General features: G+C 32.6%; 1 protein-coding gene across 1 annotated transcript in view; it reads right to left on the reverse strand.

Annotated features, from left to right (window-relative positions):
* Window positions 1-510: 510 nt before the first annotated feature.
* The window catches only part of LOC118443260 (protein Wnt-4), a 74,365-nt gene continuing 56,967 nt past the window's right edge, over window positions 511-17,908 (reverse strand). Inside the window, exons 2-7 of the mRNA XM_035869972.2 lie at window positions 11,646-11,844; window positions 9,130-9,253; window positions 8,358-8,515; window positions 5,114-5,291; window positions 4,130-4,361; window positions 511-3,013 (exon numbers count right to left, since the gene is read on the reverse strand). Of these exons, the coding sequence (XP_035725865.1) occupies window positions 2,812-3,013; window positions 4,130-4,361; window positions 5,114-5,291; window positions 8,358-8,515; window positions 9,130-9,253; window positions 11,646-11,844 (1,093 nt within the window). The 3' untranslated portion in view covers window positions 511-2,811. The remainder of the gene's footprint in view (window positions 3,014-4,129; window positions 4,362-5,113; window positions 5,292-8,357; window positions 8,516-9,129; window positions 9,254-11,645; window positions 11,845-17,908) is intronic.

The following is a 17,908-nucleotide window of genomic DNA, read 5'->3' on the forward strand; positions in this document are numbered from 1 at the left end:
ATAGAAAAAAAAGTATATTCATAAAAATAATCTCTTGAAAATTATTTCGATTTTGTAAGATGATAATCAATTAAAGCATTAAAAATCTTTGGACAAAACTTTTAAACGTATAAATAGTTAGAATTTACAAAATGCATATATATATATATGTATATATATATATATATATATATATATATATATACATATATATATATATATATATATATATATATATATAATTTATTATGAATGTATTTTATAAAAATGGCTTACTTAATCTTTTTTTTGTCTTATCGTTAGAAGCCAATAAGCCAAAGCTAAAGCTTTTATTGCTAAAACTAGTAATTGTATTTTTTCTTCTTTAATGAATTTCGTACAGAATATTGATTATTAATTTTCTTTTTTGTTTTTTTTCTTTTTTTCTTTTTTCTTTTTTTTTTTTGTTTATAATTTAAAAGAAAATTACTCGACATTAAAATAAAAAAAGTTTCTTGAATATTTCAAAGATCCATTATAATGATTATACATACATACATACATACATACATACATACATACATACATACATACATACATACATACATACATACATACATACATACATACATACATACATACATACATACATACATACATACATACATATATATTCAACTTAGTAGTGTACAGGAATACATATATATATCTCCTTTTAATAGGATATCTATCATCGAGAGTATACAGAGTATCCCATTTAAAATCGCGAATAAGTCTAAATATTTTTTTTCGACGGGATAAAAAAATGTTATAGAGCAATGTTACATCGTTTGAAAGGGAAAGATGTAATGATATGAAATGTATTTTATTTTAAGGTCATCTTTTTTCCTTTTTAAGATATTAAGGTCATCGGTAGTTCTTTTTTCTTTTTTTTTTTCAGATAGAATGGTACATTGGTTGTTACAGCAGTATGATAGCTCGTCAAAAAAATATATTCCTAGAGTATTATTGTTTTTTCGATCTCAAGGAATTGCCCGGAATGAAAACAAAAAAAGAATCATGTTTTAATAAGAAAAATGAGGGAGTCTCACAGCCTGACATTAAAAATATAACGCAAATCGTAATAAATTAGATGATGAATAAATAAATTAAAAAGAAAAGACAGTTTCTTTCGATGTAAGATATAAAGTGATATTTAACACGAATTTTAAAATTGCAACGAATATTGCATTCTTTGATCGTTGTTTACAAATTAAAAAACATATTAATACGAAGAGAGGATATCGTCTCGAACGTATATTATGTTTTGTTTTAAAATCAATGGAAGCTTATGTGACTTTAAAAAAAAAAACATCATTTAGATCGAAACGCTTAAGTTTAAGATTTCTACCTCTTTTTTTTTTTATTCTTTCAAACATTATTTTTTTCTTCAAAATCGTCCCAAGATCAGATATATCCCTATTACATTAAATATTTTCCATATTTGATAATTTTATGAGCTATCATATTGTTGTAACAAAAATATAAACATTTCATCAAAAAAAAAAAAATAAAAAAAATAAAAAAAGTAAAGAAATAAAAATGAAAATAAAAGAATAGGGGAAAAAAAGAAACACCGATGACTTTGATTATCTGAAACAAATGACCTTGAAAGGGGAAGAAAAATGTTCCTGCTGTATTTCTCGTTCCGTGACATTCTTTCGTTCCTCATTAGAATCAAGCGGAAACATTTAGATGTACGGTTTCAAATGGGATAGACAGATACACTCTGCGCTCTAGAATTGGAAAAAGAAATTAATTCGTTCTTTCTTTTTTCTTCCTTTCTTTTTTTCTCTTCTTTTTTTTATTCATTTTATTTATCTCTTTTTTTTTTTCTTTTTTTTTCTTTTTTCAATAACACGACCGTCGATTTATCCTCATCGAGCGACGTAATGTCGTCGTTAATAAACATTTTTCGTATGCTCGGTTTGTCAATATCCACGCGGTCGACGCTGCACCTGAGAGCCAGACTAGCATAACGAGCCACGTGTTCGTAACTCCAATGTGGGTATGTATCCATGTAGACGATCGCCTCCTTAACATACCCACACCATTATTAATACTGAAACTCGAGGGGTCCGCGCATGCACGCATGCACGTATGCACGCAGTATATCGATGGATTCCTTTTTCTTCTTCTATTCATAAACGAGAAGCGCGGACAAAGCGTATTACCCTGAGTATCCGAAATTATAGATAAATAAACTTAAAATAAATGTTGCCGAAGAGTGGATTATTTACGACACTCTGACTGTCAGGTACAGAACGCTTTTTTTTTCTTTTTTATTTCTTTGTCCTCTTTTTCATTATCTTTCTCTCTTTTCACTCTCTCTCTTTCTCTCTCTCTCTCTCTCTCTCTCATTTTCTTGTTTTCTCTCTCTCTCTTTCTCTCTCTCATTTTCTTATTTTCTCTCTCTCTCTCTCTCTCTCTTTCTTTTTTTTCAACAGAGTCGTAGGTATATCGTCCTTTTTTTCTTATTTTCTAGCCTCTCGCGGCGGATATTGGTATGTATATATATATATATTTTTTTTTGTTCCTTTCTATTTTTCTCCCTCACCCGATCTCTTAGCTTCCCATATCTCCATTCATATTTTCATCCCCATCTCCTCCCCCTTCCGCCTTTTCTATTCCTCATATCGACTCATTTCATTTCTCTTTCTTTTATTTCATCAACGCAACGTTAAAAATCGTGCGATAAGAATACGTCGATTTGCCCTCGAAATCGATTTATGTATGAGCTATATTACTCATCTCAAAGAAGACACGTTGTCAAATTGCATGGAGTCGCGCGACCAATGTCTATCTTATTATTCTCTAATTGCAAATGTGTTCCTCGCGCCTCTGTCTGCATAGTTCGCACTTCACGTGACAGCACCAGACGAATCGGCAACTGCATTTCTCCGTGACGTCCCTTACCCTTGTTTGATAGCCACGACCGCAGCATAATAATCGGCAACCATCGAGACCCGGTGATGTTCGATTGCAAATTCTTCCTCTCGTTCCGGGGATGCCTAGCCTAAGATCAATCCAAACGATTAAATCCGTTCGTTTGTTTATTTTTTTTCTTTTCTCTCTCTCTCTCTCTCTCTCTCTCTCTCTCTCTCTCTTTCTTTCCCTTTCTCTTTTTTTCAAATAAAATATTCATTCGTCATGATATAATAGAAGCAACGATATGGATCATCATTAAAATATTATTATCAGATTGTATGTAATTACGAAGTGTCGAATCAATTCTAATTCTATATTCGCAAATTTATCGTTAATTAATGTTTCATTGAGTCGTTGAAAAGTTTTATGGTTCTTTTCTCATTTTTTATTTTTTTTATTTTTTTTTTTATTTTTGTCTTTAATCCTAGGAAAAATTTTGTATGACGTGAAAATGAGGGTAAATTATTTTTCTTTCTTTCTTTTCTTTTCTTTGTTTTTTTTTTTTTTTTTTAAACTCCGTCACAATGCAGCTCATGCAAGTCGTAATATTAATAATGCGTTTGATGATGGTAATGTTAATGAACGAATCATACAAAAGATAGTTTGAAAAATTTCGTTTTGTAAAGGAGAATTTTTTTCTTTTTTTTTTTAACAAAAGAAGCCTTGAGGAAAACTTCGTAATGTTAATGAAATTAAATAATGCTCACACAGCTTTTTCGAGGGAGGACTTTTTTTTTTCTATTTTTTTTTTTTCATTTGTTAAAATGTCGTTCGCAAAAGACAATGCAATAATATGTTGCCTATTTTGACGAATAAAATGTTAGTTTGGTATTAAAAAAGAAAAAAAGAAAAAAAGTATTAACATTCTACTGAAAAATAAATTCGACATTTCGTATTAACACGATCTAATTATATAATTGTAATATTATATTCACGTAAGGATATTCTTTTAAAAGAGTTTAAAATTGTACTTAAAGCTGCCGAAATGTTTCTGTCGCTTTATTATTTATGTCGAAAGAATTAATGAAGAAGAAAATAATATTTCTTTTTTTTTTTTGTAAATAATTGTTTTTCTACAATATTTAGAGACTCCACGTTTCATGCTATGGCTTCTGCTTCTAATTGTTATATAAAATATATATATATATATATATATATATATATATATATATATTTCATTCTGTTCGTAAGTGTATAAACGTACGTGATATTTCTTTCACAATAATCAGGACTGTCCTCCAGGTAAACTAAATCCGTCTTGTTCGGTCGTTTGAGATCGGGTTGCGCGGGCCTCAGTCTTGCGGGTCTTCTGCCGCCCCGTTGAGACAGTCGTACCAATGCCGCCCCATCGTGAAGAGCTGCGAGATCAGTTCCGGCCTCTCTGAATGCTGGAAGTCTCCTCCAACAGACACGGACACTGCATGATCCGGACATGCCTGGACATGCAAGGATATTTGACATTCGTATTAATGATATCAATGGAAAAGATAATTGAAATTAGATTCCTAACTTAACTTAATCAAATCGATTAATTCCATAAAGGAAAGTAACGTTGAAATATGATAAGATGATATAAATTGTTTTTTTTTTTTTTTTTTCTTTTTTAAATTTCCCCTTTTAAAATATAAATTCAAATGAACATCGTAGAATGTATAAATGAGGCCTTGCTAATAGCTTTGACTTTTAGAATCGCAATGATTTACGATTAGAGGAGTTAATCAAATTGGCTTCTAAAGTCAATTATTTTTTATTCGACGGGAAAAAAAAAGAAAGAAAAATTTTTTTGTTATTTAATGATATAGTATAATGGAAATTAAGGAAATTTATTATTAATATAAATAATTAATACTTTTAGTGAGTGCTTTGATAATTAAATTTAAAGAAAAAAAATTTCAAAAGTGGAGCTAATCGTGATTTGACTTTGTAAACGTATTTCAATTCGTATTTCAATTTCAAACAATACTTATAATAGGTATCTTATAGATATTTTCTAAACGTAAACATTATAAAATATTTAAAATACGTGTGCTTGTTCGTTGATAAGGTTCCGATCATATCGATTATTTTCTCTTTTAACATTATGATATATTATTTGGGCTCGTATGGTGTAATATCGTATTTATTATTAGAAATTAATTCGATAATATAAACTTATGATATTTAAGAGAGTTAAATAATAATGATTTACCGTGACACTTGCAAATACGTTTCATTTTCGAACGAACAGCTCGCCTGCCTGCTTCGCTGTCGTGTTTCCTCATAAGTTGACCGGCCAGTCCTTTGACACCATGCAGAATTCCTTCCTTAATTGATTCCTCAGCACCATCGGTCCATTCTCTAGAGAACTTGTCTCCAAAATGTATGTCCTAAAGACAAACATTATAAGTTTAAGAACCTTTGTTCAAGGAGTGTTCGAGTTTAATCGACTTTTAATTAATAAACCGACGTAATTTATATTTGACTTTGTATTTCAGTGAAATTTCACAAACGTACGCGAAGGAAGGAAGGAAGGGATTTATTAATTAGGAGTATTTTCTGCCAGATGAATCCTGACGTTAGTTCGCTTGATGTGAACGAAGAGAATGGTTGGAAAACAAACATCGTTATCTCGAAAATCTGTCGGCTCGCTCGTTCAAGACATCTGTCCCATGGGATCTGGCTCGTTAAGGAGAGACCACGAGACGTTTCAAAGACGTCGAGGATTTAACAGAGAACTTGGAAGGAGAAATGGACGACAATACCTCTTGGTTGTAATCCTGGAGGAAACGCGACGAACTTCCCGACATTACCACCAACACCGTCACCATCAATATATATACATACATACCATTACCAATGCAATCACCATAGTACTAGCATCGCTATCGTTCTCGGTGTTGCTTGCGCTATCCATGCGTAGAACGAAGAACGAACGAGAAAGGGGACGGCGGATTGTTGCAAGTTAACAAGCTTAACCCCCTTAATCCCGTTGTAAGCTTGCAAAGTCTACAAGGGGTCAGCCGTTCGCACGAAATGCATCCGTTTAGAGAACAAGCTTTGTCTTCGGCCAGGGTTAAGGTTTACGCGCTTAGAGAGGGAGGTCGAGACTGTAGCACTCTACCCTCTTTTTATCTTTAACCTCTAACTCTTCATTTCTCTCACGATTCTCTCCTTGAACGATTATCGTTGGGGATATATCTGTCCATAATTATGAAAGTGATCTATGCCATATATATTTCTTCTTTTGAGATATTTAAAGGATTACATTTGAATAAGTTAAAAAATATTTTATATATTGTGTAATATTTTAATTTAAAATTTTATTAGTCTAACTTGATTAATGAAAATTTATTATGAGTGTGAAATTTTCTATGGATCTCATACGAAAATATTGTTTTTAAAGTTTTAATTGACTTAGACCACTTTCATAATTATGGGCACATATATATATATATATATATATATATATTAGAATATGTCTTTCATCGAACTTTTAACGGATATTTTACTTTTTATAGGGAAAAAGATAAGAGATTGATTTTTCTATTTTTTTTCCTATTTTCTTTTTTTTTTGTTTTTCCTCTACTTAAGCTTCATACATTATTAATCATTTAATATTTAAATAAATTATTTTTCTCGATGATTTTGTACAATTAATGTTACAAGCTAACAGTATTATATTTCGAATGATGAAAAAGATTAAAAAAAAAAAAAAAGAAAAAGAAAAAAAAAAAGAAAAAGAAAAAACTATAATATTAATTAACTCCTTTAGGCGTCGAGTAATTTTCGGTGAGAAAAAAACAAATTCCAGAAGATCACCTACTTTCTCGAAGCGATCGAACCAAAGTAGCCTCTTAAGTATCGTTCAAAGTAGGAAAATATCTACGAGCTAGTGTATCGAGACAGGGAGCATCGAACCGGTTTAGACGGATCTTGGCTAGTTCTTCTCGCGATAGCCATACAAGAACGTGGTTTGTCCTGGGTAACAAGTGCAATAGTTTACATTCGGTTTCTGTATGCGTCATCGATTCGAGATCCTCGAGGGAGAAGTGTCGTGTCCCGTAATACTATATATTGTTATACGTGTGTGATTGTGGGATTAATTGATTATCACGTGCCATCACAATATACATATATATATATATTATATATAGTTATGCATATCAATGAAATAGATATACAATCTTTAAAAATTATCGATTTTAAAGAACAATAAATGTCATGTTAATAATAACAAAAATATGTCAATGATAAGGTACTCCATATATAACGATAATACTGCTAACAAATTGTTTTTTTTGCTTTTTTTTTTTTTTTTTTTTTAGCTGGAATTGATTTCAAATCGTAAACATTAATTTTTAATATTCGATTACAAAGTATTCATTAATTTTTATAGGAAATATTTATTCGTTAACGCGTTTAAATATGTGATGCTTTGTATACGTGTAAAAAATTAATAGAAAACATTATCAAAGTTGAATTTTATTAAAAACGATTTCATCCCCTATATAAACTCATGTATAGAAAACTTTAGAATCGTGTTTTGAAAGTCCACCGTGGTTAGTTTACACTAGTTTCTTAACCTTAATTTACGAGGAGCATTACTTTGCGGGCTTCCGGAGGTATCGAAAGTAACGGGGCGAGGGAACGTAATCCCTAAAAAGCAGCTCGTCTAATCCCCCTATACAATGGTATAACCTACGGACAACGAAAGATGGTAAAGGAAAAGACTCGTTTTTGTTGTATATTTATAGTTTCTTGTCCTTTTTCTTTTTTCAATTTTTAAATCCTTTAAAACGTACTAACTATAGTTTATTATAATGAACTTTTGTCTAGCGTATAAACAACACGTTTATACGTTCCTTTGTTAAGTGGATAAAAGAAGAATGCGATTAGTTTAACAAGGAATGTGTATATAAAGAAAAAGAAAAAGAAGAAGAAGTAGAAGTAGAAGTAGAAGAGAAAGAAGAAACATTTTAAAAGAGACTAAGAAGAAACCTTCATTTTCGTCTCATTACACTGCCATCATAGCGGATAGTCTTCCTATCCGTTGGTGCATTGGATTGGAAAATGGTATTACCTTTGAAAAAGGGAAAAAAGAAAAAGAAGAAGAAGAAGAAGAAGAGGAAGGAAAAAAGAAGAAAAAAAAGACGTCAGAAACAATGATACTCAACGGGAGTATTGAGTGAAACTTTCTCCTAAGGGGAAACCTTAGATCGTCTCTATCGAACTCGTATTCCTGGTACTTTCTGCAAACGAAAACTATATATATATATATATATATATATATATATATTGTTTCTATAGTTTCCCTATAATAGAAAATAAAACGTAAACGATTAATTAAGAATTCGAACGATTCATTTGACGACGATTAAATAAATAACCATTTCGGAATTGAATCGTACACCGAACTAACGCTCGATTAGATAAGAATAGTGAGATATACTGACCTCGCTACAGCCACCCCATTGCCAGTTATTCGGTCGGCGGGTCCTAATTCGATTGTCGCAGGAACAATCTGTCAGTTCGCCCCTTGAACATGCTCTGGTTACGCTGTAAGCGATTCCAGCTGCTGATATCGCGTAAACGAAAGCAGCTTCTCGGCTATCTGTGAATAAATATGATCATATTTTTATAAAAATTTTTTTAACGTTTATTCGTTCATTCGTTAGTTTGACCCTTTAACAGATCTCATTGACAATTGATACGAATTTTTATCAGAAATTATATTTAACTATATACATATGAGTCGTTGATTTTGAAAGTCCATTTTTTTACTTTTTTTTTTTATATATATATATGTATAAACAAAAATATAAACTTTACGTTAATTTATAATAAGAATTAGCTTTAATTATATTTTTTGTTTTTTTTTTTTTCACAAAATGGACTTGCCCCGCTTTCAATATCAACGTCTCATATAATAAGTTCATGTATGTATGTTATTTTAAATAGGATGAATAATAAATATGATATGCGATGCAATATGTTTATTATTTACATGAGTGAATAATAAATATGATATACGATGTATATGTTTATTATTTATTTATATATATATGTATATATCGTTTATCATAATATTATTCATCTATTTATTTTGTCGAATCGATCCGATCTATACGATTGACGACGAAGAGGATGTGTATCATTAATGTTGAAGACGTATTTTAACGATGCATTGTATTTCGTCGAAAATTTATAATAATCTGTATTACTTACTGACTAACATGACACCGCCAAAAATGTTGTCCGGATTGTCCGGGCTGACAGAACAATTCCATCTAGCAGATCTGAATTGATGTTGACATTCTTCGATCGCCAATCTCGTGCCTGCGCTTACCGCCTGTGAAATTTATTTACGTTAGCTCCAAGACGACATCTTTCAAAAGAGATATTAATTGTTCGAATTGAAATTTAATCAAGATATCGCACGTACATTTTACGTACATATACATACATATGTAAGAAAATCCATTTAAATGTATATACTTATAATATATTAAGTACAATAATTATACAATTATTATTATACAGATATTAATACGTACAAACGTAATAACAATCCGAATAGGAGATAAAAATATCGTAATGTTATTAAATAATTTTGATCAACGTTATTATATCTAATTGAACTATCGTTATTAAAATATTTTTTATTTCATTATCATAAAATATATGTATATTTATATTTATTCTCATTAGATTGTTATTCGATCTTTTTATCATTAAAATGATGAAAATAATATCGTTAATGACAGATTAAAACACGGATATGCGTACGACGATGCGTAAAACGATATGTCTCGATTGCAGTTAACGCGTGATCTGCTTTTTTTAAAAATTATATAATATATTTTGATTTCCGTCATCGAAAAGATCGAGTAGACCAACGGATAAGAAAAATGATGGTACCACGAAAGAAGGAAGAAGAAGAAGAAGAAGAAAGAAGAAAGAAGAAGAAGAAGAAGAAGAAAATGAAGAAGAAGAGAGAAACGGTCGTATGTAGGTGTGTCCTATTTGATGTATGAATATTCATGTCGGTCTCTTTTGTCGGTAACTCCGTGCGAGACTTGAATGTCGGCAGTCAGTCTCGGAAAACCGGGACGGTCGGCAATGTTCAAAGAGATATCGAGTCTCGAGTTTACCTAGGCACCGGTTCCTAGTCGTTCGACCGCCATCACCTCTGTTAACCACCTTCTTTTTCCACCTTCGGGTCATTCGACAGGATTTGTGCATTAGAGAAAGGTAAACGCGATTTTTGGGAATGTAAAGCCGTGTTTCATGATCAAGGAGCAACGGATCCAACAGAGGAAGCTTTACTGTGCAACGAAAATACGTAGGATCTTTTTCTCTTGTTTTGTGTGTTGGATTTTTGTTTCTTTTTTTTCCTTTTTCTTTTTTTGTTTTCTGTTTCCTTTTTTTTTTTCTTTTTTTTTTTCCTTTCATTCTTTCATTCTTCCTTTCTGTCTTTCTTTCGAATAACTCGCCGTGAAATTCTTTAAAGAGACGGTCATCATTTGTACAACAGGCTTAACGTTTGGAAACTCGTTCGTCGTATCCATCTTTCCGTTCGTCCCTTCTCCATTTCGTAATGCTTGAAATTGAAACAACTGTAGGCCGATACTTTCCCAGCGTATATGGATAGGTGAGAGAATCCATCGAGTACGTTTCATCGATTCGTTCTCTTCAAGATTTGAAATGGACAGCTACATACTTTCGAAGAATATTTAGTCAGCTAATCGACGCCAATTCAAAAAATTCGAGAATAAATTTTAGTACTTTGTTATGGTAGATTTATGAATTTCGTTTAGAAATATTATTCGTCGTGTATGAATTTTTTATCAATGCAATATTTATAATTATATATATATTTTTGTTTTCTTTTCTTTTTTCTTTTTTAGATGGGACTTGACGGAATTAAAAGATCTACTAAGTAGATGATATATATATATATTTTTTTTTCTGTCAGTCTTATTCATATCTTTTTATTTCAATACGAATATCATATTTTTTTTTTTTAAATACATTTATCATCATTGATTTAGATATACACGCAAAACATAAGCGTCGACTTTGAGGTAAGGTTTTCACTCTTGATGAACCCTTGCCAGTTTGAAAATAGTAATCATGCGTCGTTTCGCATCTAACCGCTTGATCGACCATTAAAAACTCGTTAAAAACTCTTGGCGCCGTTCTTTTTATTATATATATATATATATATATGTATATATATATATATAGACACATATATATCTATATATATTTGAGAATACAAGATATATGAATGAACTTGTACAAAATGTTTAATTTCACAATGTTTAATTTATATATACATATATATTTATAAATGATTATTTTTTAATTAATTAATAATAGGAAATATCAACTTGAAAGCAGATAACTCTTTATCTATAAAAAACATTATATTTGAAAATTTCATAAGTAGTCCATCTATTATTGACTTTAATATTTATTTATACTTTAATATTATAAAAAGAGGACATGAAAAATTGTAAAGAGAACATTGAGGTAAAAGAACAAAAAAAAAAAAAAAAAAAGAAAAGAAAAAAAAAAAGAAAAAGGAAAAAGGAAATTAGAAACGTTTTTTTTTTTTCAATTGAATTTATATCAATTTCATATATTAAATTTAATCTTTATATTCATGATCGTATGATCAACGACGATCATAAATTAATGACGTTTACGTAAAAAAAATAAAAGAAAAAAGAACGTACTTGCAGGACCGGCGGTGAACGTGAGCAAATCTGTTGCTGTTTGACACTGAGGTGGACACTCTTGCAATTTTTTTCAGCACTAGCAGGACCTATCACACCCGCACCAGCTATGCCCAAGCCCTGTTGTCCGTCCGAACCATCGGCACCGCCTCCAGCACCTTGGACCGATCCGCTCAAGCGAGGTTCCAGTCCCAGATACCTGAAAGAAAAAAAAAAACAGATAAGAGGAGTGAGTAAGAAAGAAAGAAAGAAAGAAAGAAAGAAAGAAAGAAAGAAAGAAAGAAAGAAAGAAAGAAAGAGATTGAGTTCTCTTTTACTTTTTTTCATCGTACATATATACTTCTTGTCTTTGCGCGCTACTAGAAGAAGAAAAATGCTTACTGCGGCATCTCTCGCAGAAGTATCTACCTATAATTAGAGCAGGTATCCGGAGTGAAAATTATAGAGGGTAGAAGATCGCTTGTGTCCTGATTTGAAAAGAGAGAGATAGATAGATGGATAGATAAAAAGAAAGGTAGAGAGAGCGAGAGAGAGAAAGAGAGTAGAACCTTGCCGTGATGTTTGATTGCTCTGTTTTTTTTTTCTCTCTTTTTTTGAAGAAAATAAAATAAAAAGAAAATAAAAAGAAAATAAAACAAAAAATGAAACCATTTAAGAATACTTCCTCTCTCTCTCTCTCTCTCTCTCTCTCTCTCTCGTTCTCTATGGTTTTTTCTCATTTTTTCGCAGATGATCACATATAAGATTTTATTTATTGCAGATACTAACCGCGAATAATTCTTGGAATTATTCGTGTCATCGAGTAATCATACACCCATACACATACATTTTCTCCCGTTATACGTTAACGCGATGCGTGTGAAACAATTTTATAATGTAAGATTATGAAATAAGAGAGAAATCGTCACGACTGTTTTCTTCAAGTGTTTCCCCATTTAAAACTCTTCGATCTAGCTGCTAACAGGACGGAGACTGGTCAAGGACCATTCCTTGAAATGACTCGAGTGGACGCACTATGACTGTGACCATGACCGTGTACAGTGCTGGTCCTTGTTGTAATCGAAGGAAAAAAAGAAAGGAGAAGTTTAAAAAAGATTTTGGATTTCCTCTCCAGAGAGAGAGAGAGAGAAAGAGAGAGAGAGAGAGAGAGAGAAGACAAGAAAAAAGAAGAAGAAAATGAAGAGAAAAAAAAATAAAAAGAAGGGAAAGGAGAAAAAGTGGATCCTTAGAAGACATAAGCAGCTGGTATCGTTCTATCATTTGTTTGCTTTCGAACGAAACGCTTTTCACGTTTTAAAGTCTCTCTCTCTCTCCCTCTCTCTCTTTATCTATCTATCTATCTCTCTCTCTCTTTCTCTCCTTTTGGATATTCTCCACCTCTCTATGAGATTCTCAACTCTCCATACGCTACGACTATTTCGGGGTTTGTTTGGTAACGACGGTTTACGACCCTTCCAGGAGTCCCACGTTGCTTTTACGGTCTATACACTGCCTCGCGTGTCCCGGGGCTCTATCTTCAACGTGTTATCTGCTGTGTATTTTCTGAGTACATACATACATACATACATAGATACATGGACCTCCGAGGAAAAACCGAAGAGAGGAAGACAGAGAAAGAGAGAGAGAGAGAGAGAGAGAGAGGGTAAGAATATCTAACTCTCTTCGGATTACTATTTCGAGGAAGATCGCTTCGTAAGTTAAATTCGCAGTTTGATCCATGGCTACGACGATAGATAGGTAGGTAGGTATATCCGTCTTGTATCGCGAGAAATTCATGAAGCGTGTTTACCGTCAAGCTGAGCCTACGCTCAAATAACCGATTTAGGTGGCAGCACCCTTCCGTCGATGACGATAGGAAGAATTGAAAGGGGGGAGGTGAAGGAAGAGGAGGAGGAGGAGGAGAAGGAGAGAATGATATGGGTGCGTTCACGATATTGCAATCGATACATGAGAAAGAAAATAAGAGTATAGTAGACTGACGGCTCGATTCACGATCAAATCGGTCATATGAATATATATATATATATATATATATATATATGCATCTACTTAGCTCGTCGTATGGGTGTGTTACGCTTCGTTGTTAAATCATGCGAGAAGTAACTAGTATATAGACGGGAGTAACTTCTTTTTGTAAGTTCATAATTATATACATATGCATACATACAATATATATTTATATATATATATAGGGTGTTTTTGTTGCAAAATATTTTATACTTGATCGGCTAGTTCGTAAGTACGTAGGTATAATACGTGAAATATTTTTGTTTGTTTTTTCTTCTTTTCTTTATTTTCTTCTTTTTTTTTATTTTTTATTTTTTTTTTGTTTTAAATACAATCGCTCATAATTTAATCGTACGAAATTGCTTCGCGATAATTGTAAGAATTTAATGAAGTTCATTTTAAAAATAATTTATCTGTAAACATTCTGTAGATGACGATGACGAATTGTGGTCGTGAAGAAATACGGATACACCAGTTGAACAGGCACATCAGTTAAAGGGACAAACCTTGTGTGAGACATGTTCGAGAAAAGTTTAAGGAGAAAAGTGAACTAAGCTCGCGGGACCATTAATGTGAAAAAATAAGGACCGTAATAATAGTCTCGATCGTAAAATCGAAAAAGATGATAAGAGAAAACAAAAAGAAAGAAAGAAAGAAAGATAGCGTTAGGAAAATCGTAAAGTTTAAAAAAGGATGGAGGATGCTGATGGTCGATTGTCGTGACTCATCGAATGTTTCAAGGGTGGATATTCTCTGTACTACTCGATCGCCCCTTCATCGCCAAGATGATATATATTCGACTTGACTTCGGTCCTAAACTCGTGTATATTAACCCTTGACTGTTAAGAAGGGGATCGTTTTTTAGACACCCTCCTCCCTCCGTCACTCTACCCGCAGTAAAAATTAATTAAAGTTTTCGTTAGCACTGTACATAACCAGATTGTTTAGATTAGAGCGTATCGATATCTTTTTATAAGATAGTTAACATCTTTTTTTTTTTTTATCTAAATGACTTTTTTTTCTCATTCTTGATATAATATATCGCATATATTCAGATTGGTTTATTTTTCTTTTTTTTTTTTTTTTTTCCTTTTTTTATTAAGATAATCGAAATGTACAAATCGTAATGAAATATTAAAATAATTTACGAAATGGATAATCAATTACTGTTATATATAAATGTTCCAAAGGAAGAAAGAAAAGATGGAAAACTTTATTTATTTAGAATGAATAGATATACCGTAGTACTTGTTGAACGAGTTAAAATGTTTTAATTAATGTCGATCGAAATATCACAGTTGTTGGTTTTAATATCTTAATACATTTATTATTTAAATTGTACCTATACTTTCATCCTATAATTAAAATCAATTCTAACGATAAGATTATCACATTGGAATAAACGAAATATGAAAAATATCATATCTACGATTTAATCGATCATAGGGCGATCGAGAAGATAATGAACGAATATTGCATTATATACACTGTTTATCCGTTTACATTTTTTAAGAGATTTCTTATAAAAAAAAAAAAACAAAAAAAAAAAAAAAAAAAAAACAAATAAAAAGATACTCGACGAATTGAAATGGAATATTTCGATTATGGGACGACTACTTTAAAAAGGAGTCTTGCGATTCCGTCGGAGTCGGTATACACGAGTATACCCGAGAGCAATCGTGCTTTTTCATTTTTTTCCTTCTTCTTTTTTTTCTTCCTTTTTTCTTTTCTTTTTTCTTTCTTTTTTTTTCCTTTTTTTTTTTTTTCTTTTTAGAGGGTAAGGCCAAGGGTAAGTCGAGACGGTTAGGGAATAAAGTTCGATGCTCGTTCGTTCACGGTGACGACGGTAGCTGCGGGGAAGGACACGAGGTCGAATAATAACTCGACAAAGCGTCGGTAGGAAAGAAAGGAATCCATATTCAGATCCGATGATGCGTCGTCCGACTATGACGGCGATGATGAAGGTTAGTGGTATTGGGTATGGGGGTGGGGGATAGTGGGGAGGGGAGAGGAAAGGGGGTTGGCGGCGGGAGAGGGACGCTGAGGCGATGGGGTGGTAGTGCTTGTTTGCGGGGGTGGTGTATACGGATTTGAAGGAGAGAAAAGAGAGGAAATAGAGAGAAACCGAGAAGCATTGAAAACGAAAGAGAGAGAGAGAGAGAGAGAGAGAGAGAGAGAGAAAGAGAACTCACATATACATATAGAAATAGGTATATCGAAGTACGACCATTATCGTCGCGATTATTATTATTACTTAAAGGGGTATCGCGTTGCCGTCATAACCACGTCGGTCAGCGCTTTGTCCACGTGACAGCGATAGGGCCCATTTACGTCGGGAACATTCACGAGCGGCAGTATAATGGAGGGATAAATCCTCAAAAGCCCACAATACGATGTGCATCGTGTATACTATATTTAGTATTAAAAGCTGTAAGTGGTGTAAGATAGGTAGGTAGGTAGGTAGGTAGGTAGATAGGTAGGTAGGTTGGTTGATAGGTAGTTGGTAGGTAGGTAGATAGGTAGGTAGCTAGCTAGCTAGGTAGCTAGTTATGTTAGGTGGATGAAGTGAAAGAGAGCGAGAGAAGGGGGAGGAGAGAAGGGGTTGGAAACGCACGCGTTTACGATGCGAATCGCCGCCGGCCATCGTTCGAACGTAACTTTGTACCATGCTAATTAGTATCGATTACAGTCTCTAACAACCATGTCCGCGAATCAATCCCCTCCCTCTACGATTCCGATCAACCCTTCCTCCAGTTATCCTCGGGCTCTTGGTATCCGTCAAATATCTTGAAAAAAAAAAAAAAATCTTGAAAGAGTCCATTTCGACGTTCGAAGACGTTATGAATATGACGTTCGTACTACGAAAAATGTAATAGGAAAAATTTTTCCAAATTTTTTATTCGGGATAATTCGAGTTTCAATGTTTTTTTTACAGATAATGATATTATTCTGTATCTCATTATACCATTATATTATTAGGAAGGATTTTAATGATGGAGAATTTTGTTATCTTTTTGGTTTCTCTTTTTTTTTTTTTATATCTCGTTTATCTCGTTCATCTCGTTTAAAATGTTATTTTACTTTTACGATTATTAATGATTAATGATTAATCGTAATCTTAATTGCAATACATTTAATCTTATTTTCGTATATGTTTCCTGCAGTACGTTTCTTCTCTCTTCTTGTAGCTCCTTTTTTTTGTTTCTTTTTTATGTTTATTTATTTATCTATTTCTTCTTTGTTTAATATATTTTCTACAGTACATACGAATTTTTATTTTCCTTTTTCTTTTTTTTTTTTTTTTTTCATCTTCGACGATGATCGTCGAAGTAGCAAACTCGGCAAATTCGATAACAGAATCCTTTTTAAGTCATTTCAATTCCTTGGAGGACTTCGGGCAACGTGGGAGTATCGTATTAACGAAACAGACTCATACAGCGGACTGGCAAATCTCGAAAAAAATAAAAAAGAAAAAAAAAAGAAAAATGAAGTCGTTCGCGAGGAACGTCAAGGATGATAAGAAAATTAATTGACTAATTTCTTTTTCTTTTTTTCTTTTTCTTTCGCAAGCGTATTTTTAATGCCTCGATGACCTCGTTATATTCGAAACTAATGCGAGTGGAGAAAGAAAAATGTTTAAGAGAGAGAAAGAGAAAGAGAAAGAGAAAGAGAGAGAAAGAGAGAGGGAGAGAAAGAGAGAAAGAAAAAGAAAAAGAAAAAGAGAAAAAGAAACTGAGAGAAGTGGGAGTAAAGGTGGGGGTAGATTGGTCTCGAAAAAGGCTGAGTTCGCAGAGATTTACAGAGATTGGTCGGTATAAGAATACGCACCATCCAACGTATACAATATATATATATACATACATATATATATATATATTATATATACATATGTATATCGTACGATCTAGCCTCTGGAGATCGGCGAATCATTTCGCGGGCCGCTTGAAACAAGGCCAATCTTAATTAGGGGATGCAACGCTTCCCTCACGGGAACGGCATTGTATGGGGTTCCCGACACAACAGCTCAGCTCCCCACCACCTTCTTTTCACGTAGTGTAATGCGTACACATGTTGGCATATACACACGCAGTAAATCTGAAAGTGCAGACCTCGAGCCCCAGGGATATCAAATAGAGTACTAGTTTCACTCTGTTTGCGACATCGTGCGGGATGGATCGTTCATATTTACATTGGTGTGTATATATATATATATATGTATATATATGTATGTATGTACGTATGCCATCTTTACGATA

Source organism: Vespa mandarinia, chromosome 9 (genome assembly GCF_050613455.1).
Source record: "Vespa mandarinia isolate Hongniang chromosome 9, ASM5061345v1, whole genome shotgun sequence".
Taxonomy (NCBI): Eukaryota; Metazoa; Arthropoda; class Insecta; order Hymenoptera; family Vespidae; genus Vespa; species Vespa mandarinia.